Source organism: Onychostruthus taczanowskii, unplaced genomic scaffold, assembly GCF_017590055.1.
Source record: "Onychostruthus taczanowskii isolate IOZ18803 unplaced genomic scaffold, ASM1759005v1 scaffold83, whole genome shotgun sequence".
In the NCBI taxonomy this organism is placed as follows: Eukaryota; Metazoa; Chordata; class Aves; order Passeriformes; family Passeridae; genus Onychostruthus; species Onychostruthus taczanowskii.
Window position 1 is genome coordinate 2,153,231 of NW_024506221.1, and position 17,225 is coordinate 2,170,455.

General features: G+C 40.4%; 1 protein-coding gene across 2 annotated transcripts in view; it reads right to left on the reverse strand.

Moving 5' to 3' along the window:
• The window catches only part of PARP8 (poly(ADP-ribose) polymerase family member 8), a 110,421-nt gene extending 93,462 nt beyond the window's left edge, over nucleotides 1-16,959 (reverse strand). For both annotated transcript variants that reach the window (XM_041424572.1, XM_041424571.1), the window contains exons 1-2: nucleotides 16,827-16,959; nucleotides 16,055-16,109 (exon numbers count right to left, since the gene is read on the reverse strand). In XM_041424572.1, coding sequence (XP_041280506.1) covers nucleotides 16,055-16,109; nucleotides 16,827-16,917 — 146 coding nt within the window. In that variant the 5' untranslated portion in view covers nucleotides 16,918-16,959. The remainder of the gene's footprint in view (nucleotides 1-16,054; nucleotides 16,110-16,826) is intronic.
• Nucleotides 16,960-17,225: the final 266 nt, after the last annotated feature.

A 17,225-nucleotide genomic window follows, 5' to 3' on the forward strand; every position in this document is an offset into this window, starting at 1 on the left:
TTCACTGAACCATGAGACATTCACCAAAGCTACATTAGGACAAGACTTGCATAATCATATTGTTTTAAAATTGGTATAACAGCACTTCCCAGAGAGAGCTACAGACATTCATGCTGATGCAATGGTATGTCACTTTTCCCCATTCCATTAGATACCACTTTGAACAATAATTTGAAATACCTGAATGCAACTATATGCATTCATACAATATAGATGCTTGAGTTCATAAGCTACATTATGTCCTCAGTGCAATACCCAGCTGTGAAAGACAAGCTCATCCAGACCTTCTCCTCCATTATCTCTAACCTTTTTAAAACATACCATCAGAAGAGGAGAACAACAGACTACAAACCACAATGTTCCAAGGCAGCCTGAGGTGAAGCTGTAGAATGAGATATATAGATTTGGAGATCACAATGCACAGACTTTACCGGTGTGGGGGGGAAAATCAACAGTTATTTTTCTTTAGTGATTAAATACACCAAGGTTCTGGGTTCAATCACCATATGGGCCATTCACTTATGAAATGGACTTGATGATCCTTGTGGATCAAGCACATTTCTCTACCATGCTTGTGGATCATCCCTTTCAACACAGAAAATTCTGTCATCTGTGAAATATATCTTAAGATGTCAAAGGCCTGATGTCACAATTCAGTGGCACCTGAATCTCACACAGAGAGTATGCTGGACATGCGCTGTCATTTTACTCAAAACACCACAGTAAGGCATGAATCTCACAACTGCTTTGTATTAAAAGATTTAGAGCAAAATCCCACTGAAAAATACAGGAACCTATGTTGACCGACTCAGATGACTTTCACTTCACCAACAGAATTCTTTAGATGACCCAGGAGACAAAAGACTGAATGAATGCCCATTAAAAAGTCTTTGACACCTCCATTCCTAACCAGCTGTCTCCATCAGGCACCTATGTAGCTCCTCCAAAGCATTCATCCCAGCTGCCAGCATCCAAGCAGCCCTGCACAATTAGTCACACCCAAAAATCCTTACAAAAGGATTTGGGATCCTGAGACCAAAGCTTAGAAAATGTAAAAGGTAAAAAATTAGAAAGGACCTGACAATGCACAGGTTTTAAGAAATTTTTAGGCTCTATTTTCATGCTGGTACAGCCTAATTGTGGGGCTGGATTGTATTGTCTCAGTTGAGCACCCTCACACCTCTACCCTGGGAACAGATCACAATCATATACCAGTGAATGGAGGGCAACCACTAGAACAAAACATTTAGTCATATTTGAAACAAAAAGGGCCTGCATAGATATCTAATGTGACATGACTCTAGACAGGAGCCAAGTACCTAAATACCCTGGGAGTGCAAGTCCTGACACAAGCCTGGCAGCTTTTCCTACTGGACAACTTTGCAAAGCCTCTCCTCAGCACCTTGGCAGTCCCACACAGAGCTGGATGCCCATACTGCCAGCTCCAGGAAACCAGAGAAAAGCCAGTACTCCTTATGAGACAGGTGCTGTAAGACCTGAGTAAGTTACTTTTCAAATTATTCAAAAGACCAACAAGTGTAAGCTTCTCTTACTCAAATGTGCCACTGCTTTCTTACTAGTACATGGGCACTTGCTTGGCATGTTCATCCATCTTCACTGTCAGTGGAAAATAAAGTTCTAGATTTTATTTTACAAGATGGATGTTTCTACCATGCTGTTTTGTAAGACACCTCTGCAGGCTCATTTGCCACTTTACTAAATGTAACTGTGAAGCAGCTGGTTATGAAAAAATGCAAACTGAATTTCTCAAAATGCTGTTGATAACATTGACGATGTGATATGGTCAATCTTAATGAAAATTATATTAAAGAACCAGAGAGTACCTTAAGCCTCTGTAAATAAAGACATGTTACGTTTAAACATAAGGTGGGGAGGGGGGTGGTTAGCTAGATAGATGGCCAAGACACACAGATGAATACACTGGGTTAAGTTCTTGGAGTGTAAATAAAGCCAGTATCATTTCTTCAACTTTATGCAGATGATTGCAGCTACAAAAATAATCAAAGCAATTTGAACTATAAGTGAGATTATTTCTAAACTAAATTTGGCCAGAAATTAAATATTTTCCCCAATTACACCAATAAACTTCAACCAAAAAAAAAAACTGAATAGTAAAGATAAAAAATGACCATATAAAAGAAACTAAACTGCACTTTCTCTTTAGTTAAGCTTATGTCATCTTATCAGTTTCCTTTCACAGTCCAGAGGTGGAGAGGATCAGGCTAAATGAAGAAATCTTTTATATATTTTGTTTCAGTCAACATACTGATCAGCAGCAAAATGAAAATGTTTCTGTGATAATCTCCTGAAACTTATCAAGTACAATAACAAAAACCTCAGCAGTTCTGACCAATTGACTTCAAAATTGAAACAATCTAGGTAGGAAAGTCCCAACATCTCTCCAGCCCACTCAGCCTTCACCTCACCAACCAAGCGTTTTTTCAGTATAGTATATTATGTAGTTAGTTCATCACAAGCATACTGCAATCATTAGACATTGAAATCACTGAAGTTTGAGAGCTGTAAAGGATTCTGAGTCAGTAGCAGCTTATGTCCCCATCACAGGCATAATGTGCCACTGCAGAGCTATGGGCTCCACCAACACAGAAGTTAAGGATATTAGGGGTAGAACAGTTCAACTGTTTTATCTAGCTGAGCCTTGAATACACATCAGTCAGATGCATACAATATTACTTTTTGAATTTTAGGTAGAAAATTTGAATAAAGTGCAGTATTAGTCATGCTCAGCCCTTCAGATTAAAATAATACAAAGCCTGGTACTCTTTTAGGGAAATAACACTACTATAGCAGATAATACATCCAGCTTCAAACTCTTGCCAGAATTACTTACTGCAATTAAAAATAAAAAATAACCCAAAGAAAATAAGAGGTAAACAGATAAAGAGAAAACAGATATTTTCATTGTCATTATTGTCATTTAAGGTATATTAATTGTAGAGGAAAGTACATCTTACTCTGTCTTTGCTGTGTAACACAATCTCTTTAATAAAGATTCCTTCCCCCACACAGGCAGGCTTGAACCTTACACTGGTGTAACAGAGCTGAATATCAACCTGTGGTCTTTCTTTGCCCTACTTCCTCCTGATTTCGCTTCTGTAGTCCTTCATGCAACAGCAGCAACAACAAAAAGGAAATAGTGAACCTCTTCCTGTGACAAGGATCTTCCACCTTCAGTCACATATATCACCCTAAGCAAAGTTGAAGAACCTCTGCCAGCCTCAGGGCCATTGTGACAACTTAGCAAGGAAATGAAGGGCAAAACTGATTTGCATGCGTATTTAAAAAAACACACAGATTTGAACCAGAAAAAAAATGAAAGGGAAAAAAAACTTATTATGAAGAGCTCAGATGTATTCAGATCTATAAATCCTCTGGGAAAGGATGGAATGCTAACAAGAAAGCTGACACCACTTGCCAAAAATCAATGTGAGTGCACACACTGGATATAGTATGGAGTGGCTGCATATGCTGCAGGTTGGTTCATGCTGGATTATTGCGTAAGATTTGCAATGCCAAAGAGATACTTTCTGCCTAGTTCCTCTTCAGTAGCAAATATTTTATGCTGAACTTGAAGGACTCCAAGACCTCTGGGAAGCAGAGGTAATAAAAAAGGTCTGTGATCCTTCTTCAACTCTTTTCTTCCCAGATTTCACTGATCCTGAACTTACAGAATTCTTTCTATTTGCCTGGCAAGCTTTTTGCTGACAACAAAAGGTTTTCCCCAGACTCAGTATTATTTCTTAGAAGTAAATTTTTATTTTACTTGACCTGACTTCCACCAAACTGCCCTGCAGGGTTTTGCTGTCTGCCAGCCTGCCACTAGTCCTCAAGTCCCATTTGCCCAGAAAGTGGAGGAGAGCAACCTTTTGGAAGCGCAGGCTCCCATGGCAGACTGCCAGGCTCTGTCCCACAGAAGCAGAGCTCACCTGGGGCAGCTCTCTGTCCTGCTCTGAAAGCTCTGAAAAAGACAGCCACTGCAGATGGATGCCAGTGCACTAATGGAGGTGTGACAGAGCAGCCTTCGGGGAGGGTGTACACACACGGCTCTCACACTCCCACCACTTCCATGGCCAGGCAGGGCACGGTCCACGGCTCATCCCTCCAGCTGTACTTACTGGCACACCCCCCAGCAGATTTCCCGGGCACTACAGATCCAGTGTGTGGAGGGCCTCATCCACACTCTGCCTTTGGGGCTGGTGATCTGCACAGCAGGCAAACCTGGTTTCAAGCCTGACCCTTAAAGAAATCACCGACATACCCAAGGTGTCCAGCTCACACTACTGAAACTCCACTATCAGGGCTCCATTAACAGGACAAGCAATTAATCTGTGACTTACACTATTATAAATCAAAGCAGAATCCAACCAAGGAAAAGCTCAAACCTTACAGAGAGTAAAAAGTCACTATCAAGTAGTCCTATTACTGACCAAATACATGAAAATAACATTTCACCAAAGTGAGTACTGCGAGTGAACACCCTCAGCATCCAAAGTGACAATTAAGAGCAACATATACCTAATGAACCAAGCATTATTACTGATCAAAATATCAGATTTCCTTTATTTAGGGCAACAGAATTAAAAAATAGTTACTGGAGAGAGACTCAAAAAGGTCTACAGAGTTTGCTTGTTAAAGCGTAGGAGCCTGTAATATGAATGAATGGGAATAAGAATGGGAAACCATGAAGGCAACATTGGGTTTATTTCCTTTTTCTGTCATGATAAGAGCATGCAAATTCTACTGGTTCAAGCTAAAATTCACTCTTACATCTGGGCAGCATCTAGAGTTGAAGATCTGAAATACATACCACTTCCAAGCATCTAAGTTTAGTCTTAGGTACAACAGAAATCACAAAAACACCCCACCTTAAAAGGACTTTTAAATCCAAAGCAGCAAACAACTCAGGTAGCAGCTGCAATTATTTCAGCAGTGATTTCTGGGGGATTTTTTCCTAGCCACACAGCAACGAACACATGCATCCGTTATTCTGGTGAAACTTCCAAAGAACTGAAACAAGCATTTCAGAATCTGTATCTAAACTGAAAAGAACTGGGAGATGTAGAGCTGCTTCATGCTGTTAACCCTCATGGCACACTTGTGCAACTGTTTCATGTCTGTCTGCTTCAACAATATGAACACAACAACCAGAAGTTTCTGCTAGAATATATCAGTATGCACAGCACTTGGGGAAAACAAAAGGCTGTAAGAAAGAAGGTGAAAAATGAGAAGTTGGGAAGAAATAGGAAGACAATTGCAAGGAGATTATGCTCCCCAGTGTCACAGACAAAATGAAAATAGCCAGAGTTGATGTCAAACTTTCTCGAACTTCTGCAGACTGAAGTCATCATTACTGTCCGAGAGGGAACACAGAGATGGTATTTTCTGTGGGATAGTCTTCCTTGTGCCAGAGGTACCCCATGGGACCACCAACACTATAAACAAACTGGTCAATGCTTTGCCAAGTTCAGCTTAGCACTGAAACCAAAAAGGAGACCACTGTGGTGTCTTGGCCTTTGCCTACAAGTTGCAGCACATGCAAACATGAGACTCGAGTGCCACACTGCTGGGAACACTTGTTTGCTATGTGGGAGAACATCTCAAGCCCCCATCACTTCAGGTACCTCTGCGCCATTTTGGCCCTCCTCACTTCAATACAAGTCATTCCTAAAAACTACACTTTGTATTCACTTTATCAGCCTCGATGCAACTTGTCCTTACTTGTCATCTAAATACAAACACAAATAATGTGTAATTTCACTTTGGTATGTAACTAATCATGCATATACTAAACTTTTCTGTTAAAAGTCAAAGAAGATAACATTTATATTTAGCTTTGCTCTACTTATACTTCCTTAACAAGACGAATACAATTATAGACAGGTCCGCAATGCTGTAAATTGGCATGACTTCACCAAATTCCATGGCAATTTGTCAATTTAAATTAGCTGAGAATATGGTAATAATGTTACATCACAAAAAGCACAACAGAAAAGTTAACTTGGGACAAAATAAAGACAGGAATATGTTGTAAGCAGCAACAAGAAGGACAAAATGCTCATTAATGCCAGCAATTTATGATGATCTGCTCAGTACTTATGTCAAAAGTTCTGCAACTTACACACACTGAGACATGCTGGAAATGTGCTTTAGAAATTGTGCCTGCCATGCCACACAAGACAAGCCACCTTTCACAGTGGTCTTCCAGTCAAAGACTTGACTCACTGTGCTGCGGGCTGATCATGACTTTTTAATAGATGAAGTAAGAAAAGGCTGTAGCCAGCTTTTCTTGACCCCAAATGGTGATCGATTTATGTGCTCCGTAAAACCAATAGCTTTTGTAATTTTTATCCTGACTCATTTAACTATGACTCTTGTTCTCTTCACGGACAGCAAATGCCTAATCCTTAGGAGCCCCCTGGGAGGCCAGCATCTTCCATGCCTGCCTTGAAGCCAGACAGTGCTAGATATAGAAGACATATATTTACCCAACATATCTCTTTATGTTTGCTGCCCTTGGCAAAGGTCAGTGTTCTGCTGAACTGCAGAATGAATGTGTTTCTTCACGTCTTAAATAAAGGCATACATTTAGTGAAGTAGTATTTTTTCATATCTAATCATTGATAGTTAAACATAGAAACAGCATAATAAGCAATTATTCATCACAAGAGGGACAAACCATAACAAGTAAATTATTATGAGTGAGATGTAAATTCAGGTACCAAAAGAGCCTGGAGTCTCCCTGTACTTGCTTCCTCCCCACATGTGATTCACAGGAAGAATGTGATTCTTCTAATTCACTGTATCTAGCTAAAACCAAACAAGCATTCGAATCAATCACAACTCATCATTTAAAAACAGAATACCAAAATGAACAAATAATATGCAACAACTAAAACATGGAATTGTAAATGTCCTCAGACTACACAGCAAAATAGCTGAACAAAAACTGAACTGGCAGGTGCTAACCCCATGTTATTCTACTTAGTGCTTTAATCAACACTGAAGTTTTCTGTAAAAATTCCATCAACAGCTAAATCTGGCACAGAGAACATGTAGAAAGCAGGACTGCATACCAAAGGCAAAGGTTATGTTCCTCCTGTTGCCACTGAAACATATCCAACTTCACTGTTCTTGTGACCCACTGATAAAACAGTAGTCCTTCTTCAGCATGAGCCTACAAAATCCTAGCATTGAAATTTTATGCCAAGTCTAACAAGCTTTCTTCTACAGAATGATTAAGTCTTCACAGCAAAATAATTCACTATACTTTCTTAAAAGAGCAGAATTAGTTCTGTTCAGTTTTCAGCTGTAACTCTACTATAGCTACAACCGTGTATGAAAGAGTTCATGCAATATTCATAGAACTGCATTAAAACAGTAAACTACTTTATATAAGTCCCTGTCTGCAACAGAAGACTATTGATAGCACCCGTAACTGCTGCTCTACAGCATAAACCAAGTAGGTTTTTCAGAAGTTTTTAATACCTGAATGTCACTTTTTTTTTTTTTTTTGGTCTGAAATACTGTAAAACGTTTTTTTCCATGTTTCCACTGTTTTGCATAAATATATATGGAAATGACCAGATTTCACACAGTTTCAATACAGACAAAACCAGTACAATCCTTTCAGTTTTTTTCACTGAATTGTCCTTGAGAAGAAATCATTTCTCTTTCAACTAATGGGTTATATCTACAAAAAAGATCTTGAACCATTTCCATACTCAGCTTAAGAATTGATACAGATTCTGACTGAATGACAGGTAGAGACTTTTCATGTGGCCCAGAAGATTACATGCTTAAAAGATGACTCTGTGACAACCAGGTTTTCAGATGCTAAGGCTAGAAAGACAGAGTAGGAGCACGAGTTTGACAACTGGACATTTGTCCATGCCCCCAGGAACATCAGCAACCTGGTAAGCATGCATGGAACAGAGTATTTTTCCACTGACAGATTGCAGCTCTCCAATCCACAAAAGTACTCAAAAATGAGAAAACATCTGCAAAGGTGACAGAAAACAGAACTCTGGTCTTCAGAATTTCCCCCAGTCATACAAAAAAAATCACGCAAACTGCTGTTCACTATGAGAAGTCAGTGCAAAATCAAATATCCTGTGCACACAAGTGAGCCTCATCACATCAGCAGAACTACTCTAACTCAGAGCTGTTAAATCAGATCAAGAAGTTGACTATCAACAGGTATTTTTATTACAATGAAATGCTTCCTGGTTTTAACACCTTTATCGACTCCAGACTGACAGAAGAGCGTCCTAATTATCTTAATATTTTACTGTATGTGTGAGTATTCTGGGGTGAGAATTCCCTATCCAAGATTACTTTTTCAGCTCTATGGAAGAAGAATAACCAAGAATGTGTGATTACACAGACACAGACACAGACACGTACACACCAAAAAAAAAAAAAAAAAAAAAAAAGATATGTAATTTGCTGAAAAGCTAATGGCCTGAAATACTGTGTCTAATCCACTGCCTATTTTTTCTACTTGAAAGCAGCCAGTGTCTGTCACAAACTCCTTACACCTTTTTGGTAGAAACATGACATCTTAATGGTGCAAAGCAATGCTGTCTTCTAGCTTGGCTCTTAATGTGAAAAAAATTCTTCTCTAAAAGCTTAAAATGGAGCACTTATTTAAAGCAACAAGATTTGAATATAGCAACCTGCACAAGATGAAATGCAGAATGCTGCACAATCTGAAAGGAATAGATCCTTTAATTACATACTTCTCATATACAAATGGTATGTGACCATTTTTTGCACTGTTTTGGCAAGCAGTATTTTCATTATCCAGGTGACATGCTGTTGCCCTTTTTATTTCTGATCAATGCCTTGAGGCTGGAAGGAAACATCTGAAGTGTTAGCGAGGTTCTTTGAGATTCCTCTTTGCCCTTAATTCCTGGCTCCAGACAGGCTCCCACTGAGCATTATAGACCTCTCCCTCAGAACAATTCAGTTCCATCCTAATTGCCAGGATATGCCACCATCTTAGGTGACAGTCACGAGAAGACAAGGCAGGCTCACACAGATCCCCTGCCTTCAAGCAAGCTACAGAAAGGTGCTCAAAGCACTGGACCAAGGCTGTTTTCTGCCTGCTGCCTTGCCTGAGCACATGCAAGACCATGGCTTACCTGGATGCCCTAGCAGTAGGGCAATACAATTTTAATTTTAATTGAACTCTCCCAGCAAGTTTAAATTTACCTTCACTCTAGGTGCTGAAACTATTCTGACTGGGGAGTGGTTAGACTCTGACTCAAATGAGAACTCACGTTCCATACAGTAAGTAATCCATGGAAAAGGTACACCAATAGGTATCTTCAGATCTTTATTTATGAGCAATGAAATATATGGGAAATTAGTAGAGACTAACAGGAAAAGGCAGAAATGGCATTAGTCCCAATATAGGGAAAAATGATCTAAATTAATTTTGGCAGAGTGAACTCTGCTTTCAAATTTATTTGTCTTACCACATTAACACTTTAACAGTGACAGCCTACAGGTTTATTTTTAGGTACTAATATGTTAAAATATGTGAGGAAAGTAGAGAAAGATGTCACTGAAATTGTTTTCTGTAAAGTCATTCAAGCACTCTCCCCAATTCCATGCTGGAAAATCATTCAAAAAACAGTGCATGCATCTGTATGGCAAAAACACCTGCAATAAAAATTGTGAGGCTTTTAAAACGTGCTAAACAACCCAAGTTAATACCAAGACTGCTATGTGGTGTGGCAGCTTGACACTTCTGAAAACTAGACCATTAATTTAAATGCCTAAAAACACATTTTTCTCACTGAAAGGAAGGGGTTCACAATTTAAAGCAGTTGCTCTTAGTATCAGTACAGTAGGCAGCCGAAAGAGGACAGCAGCTTGCTTCACCAGATCTCAACAAGATCTCCACAAGATCATGCTTTCCCTGAAGTGTATGTTTTTTACATGACGCAGTGATGAGGACAGAGTTACTTTCAGACACACTTTTTAATAGCAAGGTAAGAAGGAGCTGTCAGACACAAACCCAGCAAAATAAGGCAAGCTCAGTATCACCGTGAGTAGAATGGTAGTGGCAATTTTGCTTTTCACAACCTTTTATCATTGGACTTAATGATGCACTTTTACTATTGTGTTCTACTAGATCTCTTTCTAGAATGAGTAATTTGTTAAATCACACCTACTGAACTTCTTGCAGCATTTACCAAAAAACCGTCTGCAGGAATGTATGGATAGGTTTCACGTACATACTGCACACAGACAATATTAGAAGTAGTATAAAGTTAGAATGAAGGTACGTTAACAGAAGCTCATAGAATGGAAAACACTTAGAGAGAGATTTTAAAACTGAATGTTTAGTAATGCCTGACCCAAAACTGCTATTTTAAGTACCAATTTAACATTACCTTATCTACAGAATCTTTAGTGAAAAAATGCAAATCAGAATTCTTGACATATTGTAGCTAAACTACATTCCCATCTCATACCACAGACTTTTCTTTCATGGAAACAGTGTAGGAAATGGTGTAGTAACAGCAAAAAATGTTAAGCCATATTTGACAGGAAATTTAAAATTGAAAGATGCAGAAATTTCCAGGTATTTTGAAACAGCAATTAACTGATGGCTAGGTAAAAGCTGTGTATCTAGTTTTCATCCCTCTTACTGTAAGAGTAGATTTTAGGAATGTAATTACCTACTTAATAACCTGAAAGCAAAGTTACACACAGTCATCAGCATCAGGAGATGAACTGTGCTTGCACCAGCCCTTCCTAGGCTCTGCATAAAACTGATAAATCGAAACTAAAACCAGTCAGGGCAATGGATTCCATTAAAATCAAGTTGTCACCTTCGTAAGCTATACTTTATCTTATGTAAGCTACCAGTGTTATCAAAAGGATCAGTGCAACCTTCCCCTTCCAATCCTTGCACAGCCACTAAGCACACTGCCATGTAACAAACCTGACAGGGGAGCTGAGTCCAATCCAAAAGATGCTGGTCTTAAACTACATGATTTTGGAAATAAAGAAAACCAACCACACAGATGTGTTTCATTTTGGTATTTTCTGAATGGACACAATTATGTGTTTTAGTTTAAAAACTAAAGTTTTTCAGTTTTCTCTTTTTTCCTGTATTCTACATAAATTGAGCATCAATATTAAGATATGTATAATTTATCCCAAACACGTTTTTCTTTACTTTGTGTACCAGAGACTTCAATGCTATCAGAATTACACAGAATTTCAAAATTCCTCACCAAAAGGAATCCCTCATGTAGGCAGCTTTATAAATCCACAGAAGCATCAATAGAGCATACCATAAAAGGGGCGAAAAAGGTTTTCTGCACCTATTTATTGTCAAGTGGTTTAAACACCTTGTAGACATAATATGCTAGAACTTCAGATAGTGGTTTCATCTCTACCTATAAAGTTACAAGCAATTTAGTCCCTCTTTCAGTAGCACAGCTCCCTGTCTGTGAAATGCTTCACTACTACAGTGAAATGGAAAGTAACTCATCATTTTACATGAGAGTGTCTACATACTACAATAACCTGAATAAAACACAAAAAGCCAGATATTCAAAATGAAAACCACATAAGATAATAAACTGTCATTATTTTAAGCAAAAATAAACAAATACTCCAGACCAAAATTTCCTTGCTTTTTCAGAACTGCCACTGTTACAATCACTGTGCTGAAGTACAGAAGGCAGAACATAAATCCACTGCATGAATAGGAGATGAGAACTTTGCTGGCAAAATTAATCTGTATGTTCAGGTGCTACCTAGTTGCAATATGCTGCAGTATTAGATCTCATTATTAGTTCTCATGCACAACCTTATCGTCATTGTCTTTCACTGCCAATGAGAGTTAAGAACGTATTTGAATGAAGAAGTATTTCAGGAGTGGTATGATGTCCTTGCTTAGCCTCAGGGAAAAAAAAAGAGCAGGGTGGAAAATATACTAAAGAGAAAATATCTTTTTTGAGGACAACTAAGCACTGCTTCTATGTAAAGCATATCAAATGACATATAAACTGAAAACAACTTCAGGGCAGCATGCATTTTTATCTGAAAGATGACAGATCAGCAGATCTGTTCAGTCTGCTTGGTTTCATGAGGAACAGTGCTTAATACAGGGACAGAAAAAGGAAACTAGAGTATCTTTCAAAATGGAGAAATCCACATATTCACAATTTAATGTCTGTTTTAGATCCTGCAGAAAAAAAAAAACCAAACAACTAATTTTTAAATTTTCTTCTAGATATAGTTAAATGAGAGTAAATATTGCACAGTCACAGCACCTGGCTGAACACTTCTTTTTATAAGAAATCAACCTACTTATCGCTTTCTGATAATGAAATAAAAACACATCAAATTGATAAACAATCTGCCCTCTTCTTAGTACCCACATTAAGACATGCTTTTACTAATAAATTGCTAATTAAAACCTTCCCAAAACAGGTCACATCTCTGCAGTGACAAACAGATCTAATAATTTGGAAGTGTAAACACAGTGCATTAAGGAATACACTCTAAAAGGATTGTCTGAACTAGTACTAATTTACTATAGGATTACAAGTTAAGTCCACGTAAGCAATAATAAATGTCCTCAGTATCAGACTTATCTATTTGGTGGATCTGCAGCATGCTTATGTACCACCTTAATATTTCAAAAGTGCAGGAAGAGGCTATTCAATCAATCCAAGCAACAAGGGAAAAATCAGATAAAGCCTGAGAAGCCAGTCCCAAGAAAAAAAATCTCACACAGATAAACTTAGCAGTTTGAAGGCAAAAAAAGCACAACTAAACCTTAGGTCCTCATAATAACTGAAATAATACTGGTACACTGACTTCCATGGACTTACCCTGATGTACTCTTAACCTAGCCCTGGGTTTATAAATTAAGATCACTGATAAACAAACATAATGGGCACCAGAGGCAGCTACAGTATGTTGAGGAAAACCCAGAGATATTTAACTTGCTAGTATCTTCATTTGCCAAAGAATCTTGCTTCTCAAACAAATTGCCTTTTTTCAAGGACTTCTGCTCTTTCATGTAACCACTATGGCTAAACCAAAGCCATATTACACACTGACCTAGAAAAAAATATATAAAGGAAACAAAGCATGAAAGATTCTTAGTTAGAGGCATGGCTAATAATGAGTACTAAAGTACTTTAATCTTTCTTACACACCACTTCTACTCTTATTCATTCAGACCTTTTCTTGGTCAGAACATCCACTCCTCTGCCCACTACTCTAATGCTTGTGCTCCTGCGGACTGGAAAAACAAAAGTCATTGGGCTGAGTATCTGAAGTAACTGAACAGGGCCTACTGGCTGATGACCATGATCTAAAAGAGGCTGTGTCATTTTGGGACAACTCCTGAGTGCAATAACCAGAAAATGGTGTTACCACTCAGGAAGAGCACTGCTGCAGCAGTGTCAGCAAGAAAAAACTGATACCCAAAGGCAAAAAAGAAGGTCCTAGGATGACCCTGTGCTCTCCTAAACTGTTACCACGTATAAGCCGCTGCTGGTGACCCTGTACTGGAGACTTGCCCAAATGCTGCACGTGTTGCAGTATAACTGCTGCTCCATGAGAACCTCCTCCAAAAAGAAACCACTCACATACCTTTGATGCAAGAAGCTGAAGTTTTGTTCAGAATAGCTTTCATTTTACACACTTTATATGTATGAGAACTTACTGCTGTAAGCCTGCCACTCAGTACACCACTGTACACCAGGAATACTGCAGGACAACTTTCTGAATCACAATACAAACAAGGAGGGAACACAGAGAACACAAAACCCTCCTCTAAAAGGAGGGTTTATTAATGTGCTTGAACTGTGAAAAGGAAAGTGGAATTTGAGTGTGCTCTAAGAAACAACCCGCTTCCACCAAATCGTAAGCATTGCGATTGTTTCTCAGTTGTTTGAATCATCAAGGTCCTGAGACTGTTTTTCAGCCATCAGTTTCCCCAGCAAATGCTGACCCCTGTTAAAATTCAAGGCTGGGGAGTGTAAGGCCCTCTTCTGTTTCTCACCGAGCAAGTGCCAACACTTTGTTTCAACATTGATAAACCAGTTTGTTTGCCATCAGTTATGCCCTTGGGCTTTTCACTTTATCCAGCTCAGAAAATGGAAACAATAAACAGGTTTAACTTCCTGTTTTCTTGCTATGCTATTTGGTTCAGAGAACAGTTCGAAGTAACTTTCAAATTCAATCATTTTAGTTAAATGATAAATGGTGTCTCTGTTAAGTAGTTTTTACTGTATTGATTCGAAGGAATCTACTCCACAGCAGGTACTGTAAAGAAAAGCACACCTTCACTGATGACAAGAGAACATGCAGGGGTTAGCACCTCCATATACATGGCTGACTGTGGTTCATTTTACACAGGCTTTTATACTTTTACAATTCTGGCACCTGCCCTTTTTTGTTTCCTTATCTGAAAGGTACAGTTTTAAGGGCTAGGATTTTATGTAGCTTGTGGTTCCATTATTTTAGGATTACAAACATGGCAGAGAGTTCCTATCATATTAATCACATTTTCCAACTGATACTATGCTTTCCTATAACTGTGCTTTATTGATTACATTCTTCTCTTTTCTATCAAAACAAAACTTATGACTTTGCATTCTTCTTGCCTTTCATGACAATTAACATGCCTCTCCCTCCGTATCACCCTAGCCCACCAGGGCTGGGCCCACCTCGAAAAGATGATCACAGCTAAACGCGGCACACCTTTAAGGTTTTGTGAATTCATACCTATGCTATGCTTATGTCACGTGAGGCCTGTGTTTCAGTATCAATCCTTTTGAAAATGTGTTAAAACCACAGCAAAACAAAGCATATACTAAAATAATGAAGGCAAAAGTACACTATGAGCAACCCAAAAATATATTGGTTCTCAGATACTGGGTGAAATATTCTACTTCACTGAAAATGACAGAAGTTGTCCTTTCCTTTAGTAGGAAGTGGTAAGATAGTGAGGTGGGAAAACATTTTTCTGAGCAACTCTGTGAGCCTGGGGACCATCTGGGAGTCTGGTCCTACAGCCAGATCCTAAAGTATGCATAGAGGGAGCATCAATGGCTGTGGGAGTGCTGCCTCCACTGACAGGTTCACTCACAAAGAATACAAAAGAATGCAGTACTTTAATGTGATGTACCCTGCAAAAGAAAAATAACTGACCAAGATCCCAGAGAAATTGAATTACTTAAAAAAAATTAACCAAAAAATAAATGCAAAACTTCTTGCTACATCAAAATTTTAAAATCTAGCTAAAAGAGACCAACTTACCATTTACTTTTACTGTAACACCTTAAAACTAACAATCAAGAAAACCAGAAGAATGTGTTCAAGCTTCTACATATATTTCCTTTTAAAAACAAGCACAACAAATGAATGCTGAAATGTATTTTGAAAATGTGTACAGGTACAATCCAATTCACAACCACAAGCTTGGATCCACTTAAAATAGTATTTAAACATTCAATACATTTTTTTTAGCCTTCTAGGTTATACTGACATTTCATTTAACGTTTCAGGAATTTAATTTGGTCAACTGTAAACAGCCTTGCATCTGCCATAGGACCAAATATGGCTCTCATGCATTGAAGTAAGCTGCTGATGTGAAATTTGGCCTATTTGTTATTAACTTTCCCCAGTTTTTTAACATTAGTTAACTTTACACCATACATTGATGCCTTTGCAATGTTTCTGTTAGGTTTACATATGGCAGGAATTCTATGTCTCTACATAAATTGAGAAAAAAAACAAAGACAAAAAGCTTCACAGAGCAGGACTCCAAGGAAGGAGCCTCTGACGACTAGGATCACCTTTCTCATCACCTCCCTCCACACCTCTTCCTCAGTTTACGTTTGCACGAAGGCTGATGATTTAATCATCCTTGCAAAAGACAAGGAAACAAAAAAACCTGCCACGTTATTGAACCACTGCATTTTACTGCCACCAGGAAATGGAGTCATTACTACTGTAAAGAAAGTACCTTTTGGAGCCTCCAATATAGGTGAAGGTAAAGGTGGAGTCTGAGTACCTGAAATCTGAAAGACAAAGAACTGCTTTATTACAACTTGTCTTGATTTTGGCTGAAGTAGCCGAGGTTTTACGGAGCAGCATTCAGCTCCCGACACGGGGGCGGCGGAGAGGGAGTCGGGGTGAGCCAGAGGAAATGCAGCATCTCCCCCCAGCCCCTCGCAACAAGTGCCCGGTGCTATGGCAACGCCAGGGAATTCCATTGTCACACACGGCAACAGGCAGCCGACAGCCGGGCTCCTGCGACGGCTCATGGCCAGCGGCACGGGCACGGCCGGGGCGCCGCCGCTCCCCAGGGCAGGGCGGCGGGGCACGCTGGCACGGACAGGGCCCCGTGTGCGGCTGGGCGTGCCACCGGCCTGGGGCCGGGGATCAGGGCAGGCGCCGAGGGCCGCCCGGGAACAGCCGCGTAGCGAAACCCCCGCGGGCAGCGCCGGGCTCGGGCTCGCCCCCAGCGCTCCCGGTGCTGCGTGCGGCCACCGCTACGCTCCCCGGCTCGGGATGCCGTCCCCCCACCCCGCCCGCCCCTTTCCCGGCCGGCGCCCTGTCTCCTCTGCCCTCATATGCCCTCGGAAGGAGAGGAGGAAGACGGGATCTGAGAGCGGCCCCGCGGCCGGGAACGGCGGCGAAGGGCACGGGCACGGCGGGAGCGCGGTCCGGGTCGGGCGCGGCGGCGGCGACGGGAGCCTCCGCGCCGCCAACCTGGCGCCCGGGGACAAACTCACCTGCAAACAGGCAGTCCTTTTCCGCCTTGCACTTTTGGATCACAACGTCAATATCCTTCTGAATCCTCTCTTGTCTTGAACACATCCCCATGAAATAAATCCCAGGGGAAAAAAATAGCAGCCTTTATTTCCACCCCACCCCACCCCCCGCGCTGCTAGGGTTTTTTTAAAATTCAGCCCGAAAGAAGGAGCCCGGGGCTGACGAGCAGGAGCCTCCCCGGCGGCCCGGTGAGATCCGTTCGGCCGGTTGGAGGACGTTGGAGGCAGGCGGCAGGAGCCGATGTTGTTTGCCCAGATGCGCCCGCCCAGATGTGCCGCCGCTGCCGGCGAATGGCAATTTCCTCACAATGGATCCAGCGGAGGGTGGCGGCGGTGACACGGGATCCCCCCACCCCCCCA